The 12281-nt window shown below is 42.6% G+C and overlaps 1 protein-coding gene across 3 annotated transcripts in view; it reads right to left on the minus strand.

The window, feature by feature from the left end:
• CYFIP2 (cytoplasmic FMR1 interacting protein 2) overlaps positions 1–12281 on the minus strand; it is a 123060-nt gene that overhangs the window by 96249 nt on the left and 14530 nt on the right. For all 3 annotated transcript variants that reach the window (XM_088023482.1, XM_088023483.1, XM_028106535.2), the window contains exons 2-4: positions 6526–6660; positions 4901–4990; positions 16–93 (exon numbers count right to left, since the gene is read on the minus strand). In XM_088023482.1, the coding sequence (XP_087879608.1) occupies positions 16–93; positions 4901–4990; positions 6526–6642 (285 nt within the window). In that variant the 5' untranslated portion in view covers positions 6643–6660. The remainder of the gene's footprint in view (positions 1–15; positions 94–4900; positions 4991–6525; positions 6661–12281) is intronic.

The raw sequence follows: 12281 nt of genomic DNA on the forward strand, positions 1-12281 counted from the left end.
CAAGGCCAGTCTCACCTGCGGGATGGCCCGGGAGCAGCTGCGCCAGGTGTACAGCATGACCGCATACTCATGCCCTTCCTCCAGCATTTCATTCTGAAAACCAAAACACACACTCAGCAGGGAGAAATTACGCTGGTGCTGGAAGACTCCTTCACGGCCCCCAAGAGCTTCATGCATCAAAGTGAGCAGCATCAGCACGACCTGGGAAGCTGACAAGACGTGCAGACTCTCGGGGCCCCTCCCTGGGCCTATGGAATCAGAATCTGCACTTCAATGCAACTCCCAGGTGACTCGTATTCCCAGGTACACAATTAATGTTTGAGAAGCCCCGGCTTCAGGGAGCCCCCACAGACACCCGAGGGCGCTACCAGTGGGCCACATTTTTCAAAGATGCACAGGCACCTTAGAAAAAAAGAAGGCAGATCTATTTGTTCCCAGAGCAAAAGCTGTCTCAGGTATACCGTGAGCAAGAAAATAAGCAAGTAGCGAAACAGAATGTACAGCAGGTAGGTTAAAAAAACAAAGAGTAATAATTATGAAAGTATACTGTTATATACTGAAAAATATTTTGGTGCAGTATGCATCAAGCTATGACAAGGAGCAAGCTCACTATGGGGCTGGATGAACAGGGCTTTCACTTTTCATATTATAGAGTACGATGTTTGCCCTTTCATAAGAGCCCATGCTACTATTTCAGGAGCAAGAAAATGATTAAGCTCAATTTTTAAAAATAATATACAGCAGATGGCAAAACCAATAACAGCATGGGAAATGAATCCGAAAAACACAGGGATGACTCACCTCACCTCGCCAAGTGCTAAGAGCCTAAACTCAGGTTCTAAATATGTGGGTTCAAATCCCAGCTTCATCACTTCTTAGTCCTTTGATCTTCAAGAAATCACTTAACCTAAAATTCTCCATTTAGTATCTGTTTAATGATAATGACAAGGACAACCTCCGAGAATTTCATGAAAATTAAATCACACACACACACACACACACACACACACACACACACACACACAAACACACTCTCTCTCTCTCTCTCTCTCTCTCTCTCTCTCTGTAGGTGATCTGCAAAGGGAAGTAAGAGTATTACTAGGAAAAAGGTAGTCCGGCAATTTCTCAAAAAGTGAAACACAGAGTTACCCTGTGACCCAGCAACTCCACTCCTAGGTATATACATCCCAGACAAATGAAAACACGTCCACACAGAAACGTGCACCCTTGTTCGCAGCAGTGCTGTCCTAACACAGAGAAGAGGAAACAAGCCAAATGGCCATTAACTGATGAATGAATAAATAACGATGCAGTGCAGCATCTTTCACAGTAAACGGGAGGGAAGTGTTGATACGTGCCACAACATGGGTCAACTCAGAAAACCTTCTGCCAGTCCCCAAAGGCCACATGCTACATGATTCATTTAGAGGAGATGCTCCGCACAGACAGGTGCACAGAAACAGAAAGCAAATTAGTGTCTGCCAGGGGACGGGGAGAGACAGGAATTGTGAGGGACTACTAATAGGCTTGGGGCTTCTCTCTGTGGTGATAGAAATAAAATGGCAGTGATGTTGGTATGACATTGTAAATATACTAAAAAAAACACTGAGTTGTACCCTTTAAATGGTGAATTTGATACTGTATGAAGTTTACAAAAAAGCAATAAAAATGGTATCACTAGACCATCTCTCTTGCAAATGTCTGCTGATATAAAAACAAACCTTTATTCATTTTTTTTATTCCACGTATTATATCTATTTCATAATATCTCCCTTGTGCTAGATCAGATTTAGTCTGGAATTTGTTACTTCTTACAGTTTTGTTTTCAATAGCAAATGTCAGTGATGAGTCATACTTTCAATTCTTAATTTGGAGCACTTGTAAAGTCAATAACATGTTGTCCTTGAGACCAGAGACAACTAAGATCAAGCCTGTAGGTCTCCTGCTGCTCCTGGTTCAGAACAGAGGTCAAAAAAGGGAAGCGACAGTAACGTAGGGAACGTGCGTCTACTTGTTAGCACCGCACAGCCCACCAGCAGGGGGAGGATTCTGACTTTGACTCAGTGAATGGTTTACTGAGCGCTTGAGGTCCCAGGTTCTGGGCTGTGTGCGGTGAACAGGATGGCAAACAATAATGGTGTAGACTCTGCCCTATGGATACTTTGGTGCCCATCTACCAGATCTATTGTATGACTAGAGTACAGAGGTCAGGACGGTGTGGCAGAAAGAGCCCTAAGTGGGGCCTCAGGAGACTTAAGTCCTGGTCCAGTCTCTGCTTGGGCTCACCTTTTACCTTGAAAATGTCACCATTTTCTCATGTAGAGTTGGCCTCAATCACCAGTTCACTCCTGATGTCCAGGCCATGCCCCACCAGAACTAAATCCTTATTCCCGGGGTTGGGGCCAGGCCCCGGTATATTTTAATGCTCTCAAGGCAATTCCAGTGTGCAGTTCAGGAAAGGGAATGTGGACACAGAAAGAGACACCATATATGTGCCTATACGGCGACACCCAGACCCAGGAAGTCTCTGAGAATTTCTGTCTCTGTGCCTTTGCTTCTGCTGGTTCTACCACCTAGTATGCCCTCCCCACTTCATCTCTGACAGATAAAATTCTAACTATGTGGGACAGCAGAGTTGAGTGGAAAGAGATCAGGATTGGGAATCAAAAGCCTGGATTCCAGGTTCCACCCTGTGATTTACTAGTTGTGGGATCATGAGAAACTTGCTTGTTCACTTCTCCAGGTCTCAGTTTTCTCATCTCTAAAATGGACCTAATGATCCCTTTGCAAGTCACAGGGTTGTTATAAGTCTCCAAGGATATCATGTATGAGAATATCTTATACTTTTAAATCATCTTATATATGGTTAAAATGCATCTGTAAATGTGTCTGTATACATATAATATACAAGGCCCTATTCAAAAGGTCCTTCTTTCATCATCAAACTTTCTGATCCCCTCAAGGACTGTTCAAAAACACAGAGCTCTGAACTTTTACATGTCATTTACCTTTAACTTCCTGCATTTCTATTTGCCCGCACAGAGAAATCTAGAGCACAGATTTTGTAGTCAGACAGACCTGCATTTGGCAAAGTCACTCGTCAGCGGCGTGATCTTGAGTAATTTACTTAACTTATCCGAACTCTGGTTTTCCCTGTCTGTAAAATGGGTATTGCAATAAAACCTGTCTCACAGGGTTGAGATGAGAACTAATTCAAACAGTGCATTTAAAATATCTCACAGAGAACTTATGAACAGACCTTTCTCCAAAGAAGACATACAGATAGCCAACAGACACATAAGAAGATGTTCAACAAAACTAATCATCAGGGAAGTACAAATCAAAACCATAATGAGATAACACCCCACACCTGTCAGAATGGCTAAAATCAAAAGCACCAGAAACATCAAGTGTTGGCAAGGATGTGGAGAAAAAGGAACGCTCTTGCACTGCTGGTGGGAATACAAACTGGTGCAGCCCCTGTGGAAGACAGTTTGGAAGTTCCCCCAAAATTAAAAATAGAACTACCATATGATCCATATGATACTGCTAGGTATTTATCCAAAGAGTACAAGAACGTTAATTCGAAAGGATATATGTACCTCTGTTTATTGCAGCATTATTTATAATAGCCAAAATATGGAGGCAACCTATGTGTCCATTGATAGATGAATGGATAAAGAAGACATGGTATATATTAATACAATGGAATACTATTCAGCCATAAAAAAGAATGAAATCTTGCCATTTGCAACAACGTGGATGGACCTAAAGAGACTAGATAGTAAAATGCTAAGGGAAGTCAGTCAGAGAAAGACAAATACTATATAATTTCACTCCTATGTGGAATTTAAGAAATAAAACAAGCAAACAAAGGGGGAAAAAAAGAGACAAACCAAAAAACAGACTCTTAACTAAAGAGAACTGATGGTTACCAGAGGATGGGTGGAATGGGTGAAACAGGTCATGGGGATGAAGAGAATACTTATGATGACCATTGAGTCATGTACAGAAGTGTTGAATCACTATATTATATACCTGAAACTAATATAACACTGTATGCTAATTACACTGGAATTAAAATTTAAAATTTTTTTAAAATAAAATACCTGCACAGAAAGTGTTAAATAAAGGGAAAGCTTGTCTATTTCCCTCTTGCCTCATTGAGAATCAAGGCTGGCCCCTATTTGTCCTTGTACACCCCCTCTCTAACATCTAGCACAGTCTCTGCAGGTACCAGGTACACAATATTTATTGAATGAATGGGGTCAGGGATGGTAAGGCAAGGCTTTAGCATATAAATGATACAGTGAGAAAGGTCCAATGAGCTGCAGACAGAGCCTCTGAATGAGGATTCTGGAAATCTGCAAATTCCAGGGCTACATGAGAATAAAATCAATGAAAGCCCAAGAGGGAAGTGGATGATTCCTCACAGATGGGTCAGGTACAGACCTATTAGACCATCGACCCCACTTGGGAATGATTAACCACCAACTTCCTTGGGTCAGTAAGGTATTATTCTATAACCATCATCTCTTCTTTCTGAGAAACCTTTTGCTTTCTCAGAGATAAACTTGATCAAGAGGTAAATTCCTACACAGCCAGTAATCTATAGAGTATAAGACAAGGCAGGATCTAATCATATGTTAACCTATAAGGCTCCAGAAGTTCAGGGATGTAAAGAGCGGGATCAAGTGGGTGACCTACAGGTGAGTAGGATTTGCAAAGCTGGAAGACGGGGGGAAGAGCGTGCCCCAGGCACTGGGAGCGGGTGGGGCAGGGCATGAGAAGGGGCTTATGGAGACGGGCCTGACCGAGGCAGGCAGCTCCCGGGAGAGCTGAGCACATGCCCACCGGGGGGGGTGGGCCCCCCCGTGCTGGCAGGATCACACCAACTTACCATGCTGGAATGGACCGTGGCCTGCTCGATGTACCTTGCAATGCCTGTGACAAATGCATTCCTGTCCTCGAAGTTTGTGTCAAAGTTAGCCTGTAGGAATTAGAGGACAGAAACATTTGTTTGTTGGAAAACGAGTCCAAGGTGGCTGGGTGTCCAAAAATGAGTCCAAACCGCTGCCAACGAATGCCACAGGTCTCTGTGGAAACCTATCTCCACATCGTCCTCTGATCTTCCCCCAAGGAAATCCTACTCTGACTCACACCGGGCAGGCGCCGGCTAGACAGGACCCGCATCTGCTTCCCCAGGTTGCCCGAGCCTTGGAAGTAAATGCTTAAACTAGAGAAACCTAAATAGCTGTTAAAAGTTAAGATGTGCATTGCTTTCATCCGGCAGTTGCAAAAATACTCACCTGAGGCTGCAGAAGCTTATGTACAAGGATGATAACTGCAGCATTTTTTGTGACAGAAAAACTGGAAACCATCCAAATGTCCATTAACAGCAAAAGGTTAAATAAATAATAGTATATCCATATGATGGACTTATAAGTACTAGGTGGTGGTTAAAAATAAAATGGTAGCGTTGTAGTATTGTCATGGAAAAATACCCATAATAAATTTTAAGTTAAAAAAGCCAAATCATAGAGCAATATATATAGTATGGTTCCCTTTTGGTTAAAAAAATATATATCTATCTATATCTATGTATAATACATGTTTATATCATACATATGGTAAAAAGATGTGTGTGTGTGTGTGTGTGTGTGTGTGTGTGTGTGTGTGTGTAGCCACAGTTACAGGGAAATTACTTGTTATACTTCCCTGTATTGCTTGTAATAAAAAAGATATTTATGTACTTAAAAATTTAACCTGGGTTAGAAAACGTGAATAAGCCAAGTTTGTGACTTGAATCTTCAGGAATGTGCTTAATAAAATCTAACTACTGAACGAAATTACAAATATATTATGCATTCATATTTAGTCTCAGTTAGCAGTCCCAGAACCTACAAAAGGTCAAACACAGCTAAAAATTTTGCATTAACTTATTCTTTCCTCGTTGTGGCATACTCACCCAGCACGCCCAGACGAGGGGCTGTTTGTGAGGCTGACTCTAGCTACACCGATGCCCTTCCCGGCATGCCCTGAGGTGGGGGGGTGTCATGGTTTTAAGCAATCTGATCATGGTTTATCACAAGCTCAGGCAAAAGCAAACAATGGTGACTGGCTTCCCTGAGCCATTAGCAGCTATGGGGAGCTGAAAGCTCTTTTCACATACATGAAGGAAAAGTAATTACCCAGGCAAGCTCTAGGGGTTTCTAAATTGTAATATTTAATTCATGAGATGAGAGCTGCCAAATCCTTGGTTGGTGCTGCAGCAAGAATAGCCGGGAAGGTATTTGGGGTCAGAGCAGATCAACAAGCCTTCCCTGGAGAGGAGAAACAGCCCTGGTATATGTTTTACTAGCTAATCTATTCCTCATACTCAGCTCCACCAGGGCACAAGTGACTCCATCAGCTCAGGGCCCTTCACCTTTTAGGGGCAGACAGCCCCCTTCCCCAGGCCTTCAGGGCAAGCCATCTTAGGGCATCCGGAGTTCCCGACCGCCCCTGTGCTCTGGGCGGACGGACCTGGTACATGATGGAGGACGGCGGCGGCTCGATGCATGGCTGCTGGTCGGGGAGGGGCAGCTCTTCCAGCAGGTCCACGTTGGACAGGGCATCCTCCAGGGTGACGTGGGTGGTCATGGCTACGGTTGCCGGATTCTGCACCGAGGGGAAAGGACATCAGGGGCCTCCAAGGGTTTCTCAACCTCCCCCTGTTGAGGCTCCTTCCAGAGGATAAAGACGGTTTACATGCACGAAGACCACTTCCACTCACTCCTTCTTCACAAGGTGCCTGCAACCTGTACCTGATACTGGAGGATCTCTTTACAGTTTACAAAGTACTGGGGTTGTGGTTTTTTTTTTTTTTTTTTTTTTGATTGTCTATTGTCTGGACGGAGCCTCACCACAATCCTCTGTGATCAACATGGCAGGTGGTATTAGAGCCACAGAACTGATGAAGAAACAAGGCTCAGCGCAGTTATGGGGCACACAGACAACCACCGTGACAAAGGCCAAGGGGTGCCTCAAATGGGCCTGATGCCAGACGTGGGCCACAGCCAGCCCCCAACTTTGGTTCTTCATGAGGATACACATCCGTTCCGCTCCTAAATCACTGCACAGCACAAATACCTGTAATGGAAATAGTCGAGATTCTCCACTTGAAACCAGGGCCTACATTTTACAAGCCAAGTAAGCTGGAATTAAAAGAATTCAGACTCCTACACGTTTAACCTTATTTGCAAAAAAATGGAAGCGCCATGATCTTCCTTGGCCTGGAGAGGTTTTGTGAGGCACACCAAACAAATGAGTCCTAAATGGACATTTTTGTGTCTCGGACCCTGGCAAAGCGCAGTGGCTTTGACAAGAGCTTCATCTGGCAGTGAAGCTGAAGGGGATCTGAAGACGTGCTTACCCAAGCGGAGCTAACTACTATTTTAAGGACTCAGCACCCAGCAAACAAAATACTCATTTTTTTCAAAGCCTACGTGAGACGCTGATAAAAAAAAAAGATCATGATTTAGGCCATAGAACAGGTTCTCACGAGTTCCCCCGAACATGACATCCTAGAAGTCCCATTCACTGACTACCATGAATACAATTAGAAATCAATAATGCAAATTGCAGCCAAAAAAACACCCATACCTATGAAGACTTGTGAAAACATACTTCAAAAAACATACTTCATTGCTGCAGAGAAAATTCAAATAGAAATCATAAAATATTTAGAACTGAAAGAGAGAGAACATAAATAAACGTCTTAAACGCATTTAGCAGAAAATAAGAAGGTGAAACTAAATGAACCTAATTTTCACTCAAAAATCTAAAAAAAGAATAGAAATCAACCCAAAGAAAGGAGAGTGCAGGGACTGGTCATTACAAAAGCAGAAATAAATGAAGCAAAGTACAGGGCCGAGCAAAACCAAGAGTAGACTAGGTGAACAAAAGTCTAAAAACTGAACTTCATAAGATTAACAATAACAAGGAGCTGCCCCGTTAGCACGCTTGAAGAAGGAAAAGAGAAAGCCCAGTGTGCTGCCGGTCAGAGTCCCCGTTCCCCTCCCTTCTCTGACCTCAGGCAAGCATGAGATGGGCTTGCAGGCTGGAGTTCTGAAGTGTCGGAGAACGTGTCTTGACTGCCTGTCAGGAAATGTGGTGTCCGATACCAGGGCAGAAAAGGGCCCCAGACATGACAGCTGGGTCTAGGGGCTGCAGAGTGTACCCAAAGGCATGCTGCCCCAAACCGGTGTCTCTGTCCGGCCCACGGCTGGGAGGGCAGGCAGGTCAGGGCTGAGCAGCTAACGACAACAAAGGCCATGTCCAAGGAGGGCTTGGGGAACTCAGAAGTGACTTCCCTCTGTCCTCTGCAGGCACTTGGCCTCATCAGGGTGGTTTTAGGTCCTCTCCATACCTATGATTTTTCCTGTTCTCTTCCCTGAGTTCTAAAGGCAGCATCCAGTTCTATAGCAAAACCATTTGCCAATCAACACACAAAAAATTGTCTCCCTTCTTAAATTAGTATGATGTTCATTTTATAGGAGGGATTAATAATTTTATAGAGCATAATGATCTACAAGCTCCAAAGCCCTAATAACTCTCTTCATTAACTCAAATAATAATAATAGTAATAATAATAATAATAATAATAATAAAACTAACATTTCTTTAGCCCTTATACTCTGCCAAGCACTCCACTATTTTAATCTTGCATCAACCTTGTGAAGGTAGGTGCTATGATTATTCCCATTTTACAGAAGGGCCAACAGAAGCTCAGAATTTAAGTAATTTCACAAGGTCAAGTGCTGGTAAGTGTGGGGCTGGGGTTGGAACCCAGGTGTCCCCAGCTCCAGATTTTGTGCTTCCTTCCAAGTGCTGAGGCTCACATTGCAAGGCTGCACGTACTGACAGGAGGTCTATCTCTGTGTTAGGTCTTTTCTTTTTTTGAAAAAAAGATTTTATTTATTTATTTGACAGAGACAGAGAGAGCACAAGCAGGGGGAAGTGGCATACAGAGGGAAACGGAGAAGCAGGCCTCCCACTGAGCAGGGAGCCCGATGTGGGACTCGATCCCAGGACCCTGGGACCATGACCTGAGCCGAAGGCAGCCGCTTAACCAAGTGAATTCAGGTGCCCTGTGCTAGGTCTTTTCAAATGCTATGCTTCAATGATTGTGGTCCTGTTGGTCCTTCCTGTGCCAAAATACTACACAGGCACAGCTTTTTTTTTTTTTAAGATTTATTTATTTATTTGATAGGGGAGGGGCAGAGGGAAAGGGAGAGAGAGAGAATCTCAAGCAGACGCCCCACAGAGTGCCGAGCCCGATGTGGGGCTCAATCTTATGACCCCAAGATCATGACCTAAGCCGAAATCAAGAGTCAGATGCTTAACCCACTGAATCACCCAGGCACCCTGCACAGGCACAGCTTTTTAAGAATAAAATGCTTGGGCTCCATCCCTAGGACCTTGGTAAGGATCTGAGATAGCACAAGGAAGGAAATCTGGCAATATCTAACAAACTCGTATAAGCATTTCATTCTTTGACCAGCAATCACTTCTAGGAAACTATCCCAAAGACACGTTGATAAAAATGCAAAAAGACATTTGCACAAGGCTATTCACTGCGGCACCACCTGCAATAGCAAAACTCTGCAAAATGCAAACACCCCTCAACAGAAGATTGTCTGAATAAACTATGGTACAGTGGCACAGTGAGATACTAGGCAGCAGTAAAAAGGAATGAGGAATCTATCTATACACACAAGTATGGGGTGATCTCCAGGATACGTGGTATACAAGACACTGTCATTTATCTAAGAAAGGAGTGATGTGCGTGTGCACAAACGCACACACACACACACACACACACACATTAAAAAACAAACAATGGAAGGATAAACCATCTAATTTTAAAAACTGGCCACTTACGGGGAAGAAGGATAGGCAGGAATATGGTTAAGGGGGTGGGGGATAGAGGCAAGATTTCTTTGAATATACCTTGTTTTGTAGATTTGACTTTGAAACCATATATTTACATAATTATAAAATAAAATTTAAATTTAAAAAGCAACTACTCCCCCCCAAAAAGTAAGATAAAACAAATTAAGGTATATGTGTATTAGTTTTTGGCATAACTACACAGAAAGAACCTATTCCAAGTGATTTTAAAACTCATAAATTTCTGACAGAAGATACCCTAAGAATGATGAAGTGTTGCAAAAAAATACCTCAAGCTTTTTTTAGTAATTATATTGGTTAATTGTAGCAGCGAGAATGTTTGAATGCAGTGTAAGGTAAAACAAATTAGCGATTATGGAATGCTCTAGCGTTCCTGGTGGTGCTGAGAATGGCATTCTTGATGCTCTAGAGAAAGGATGCACAAAACCAAGTAAACTAAATAGCCGTGAATATGAATTTGGGGTACCTGTAGTAAGTCAGCGCGTGTTTTGACTTTAAATATACCATATATATATATGTTTGTGTATGTGTACATGTGTTTTATCTCCTAGCTTTGTGCTCTGAAAAGACAAGCACACAATGACCAACCCGTGAGCAATGAGCACCTTTACTGCCAGGCTGTGGTCTGCAAATACCATTTCCTGTTAAAAGAATCGATATTTTGAAGAAACAGCTTAGTCCAGGTCTGGGACAGAAATTGTATAAGAAAGACTTAGAACGAGTTGTCACAGCAGAAAGCAAAGAAGCAGCTCTCTATCTATGACTACTGGGGTGTGTCTAAGGGACCCAGGAACTCTCTTGAGGCAGCTTCCAATGGCCAAAGAAGGGGCACTGTGAGCATCAGTTAGTATAACTCAGTACACCTGAAGCAATATCAAATACGTTTAAATCCATAAAATCATAAAGACACTTAATAAAACCTTGGTTTTTATTACTTTGTTACTGCGGGAGGATGCCAGTGAACCAACCTTTATGTTGAAAATAGGTACAAAAACGGAAAGAAGCAAACATTTAATGTGTCTTTCTTATACAAACTGACCACTATGGATAACCAAGGGGAATGTTAATCTCTACAGATACAGAAGTTCTTTTTTTCCCCCAGAAATACTGACAACTAAAATAGCCCTAATTTTGGGTGCCTGGATGGCTCATTCGGTTAAGCGTCTGCCTTCATTCAGCTCAGGTCATGGTCCTAGGGTCCTGGGATCAAGCCCCGCATCGGGGTCCCTGCTCAGCGGAGGCCCTGTTTCTCCCTCTCCCTCTGCTGCTCCCCCCTGCTTGTGCACTCGCTCACTCTCTCTCTCTCTCTGTCAAATAAATAAGTAAAATCTTTAAAAAAATAAAAAAATAAAAATAAAACATCCCTATTTTTCTAACTCCTAAAATGGATATAGGCACGGATCATCACCTGCTGCTAACATCACTAAGTGAAAGACAATCAGACATTATCTGTCTCCTGATGGAACAGCACACCATCACCTTACAAAGAATGCTGGACCCAAAGCCAAACACCTGAACCCAATCAAGCCTTTGACACCCATTGATAGGAAATGGACAGTGCAGAAGAACATGTCAGAATACACTACAGTGATGTATTAAAACATAATCTATGGGAAACTCTGAAGGACAAATGACTCAGTGTCTTCAACAAATAAATTCCATGGGGGTTAAAGAAGAGATGAAGGGGAAGCTATCGCCAATAGGGGACTAACAGACCATCACAGTGTGTCCCCTTGTTTGGATCCTCTTTCAAACAAGCGACCGTAAGAAAATCATTTACGAAGAAATTGGAAAATTTAAGAGTGACTGGGTATTTGATAATATTAAGGAAACAGTGCTATTATTTTTCAGATGTGATGATAATATCAAAATTATATTTTAAAAGAGTTCTTATCTTCTGGAAACACCTACTAAAATATGGGTAAAATGATATAGGGGTTTGTTTCCAAATAATACCAGAGAAGGAAAAAGTAACAGATGAAACAAAACTGGCCATGAATTAATAACTGTTAATGCTGTGTGATTCTTACATAGGGGTTTATTACATCTTCCTATTCAATTTCACATTTGTTTGAAAATTTTCATGAAATCCTCAGGCTCAGCGTATACACCACCAGCTCTAACCTACCTCCCCTTCCTTCACCTTCCCTGACTCCCACTTGCCACCATCTTTCCCTTCCCCCTTTCTCCTACACCCTGGGTTTCTTCTGGACTTCACACACTTCAAAATAACCCATCTACCAGAATAACCCTTAAGGTTTTCCCTTTAACACAGTAATACCCCTGCACTTCCCTTGAAGAGAATCAATAAGTGAACAGCCTACCAG

This window comes from Eumetopias jubatus, unplaced genomic scaffold, assembly GCF_037043125.1.
Source record: "Eumetopias jubatus isolate StellerSeaLion01/CBP00866 unplaced genomic scaffold, mEumJub1_p1.0 scaffold_5, whole genome shotgun sequence".
NCBI lineage: Eukaryota > Metazoa > Chordata > Mammalia > Carnivora > Otariidae > Eumetopias > Eumetopias jubatus.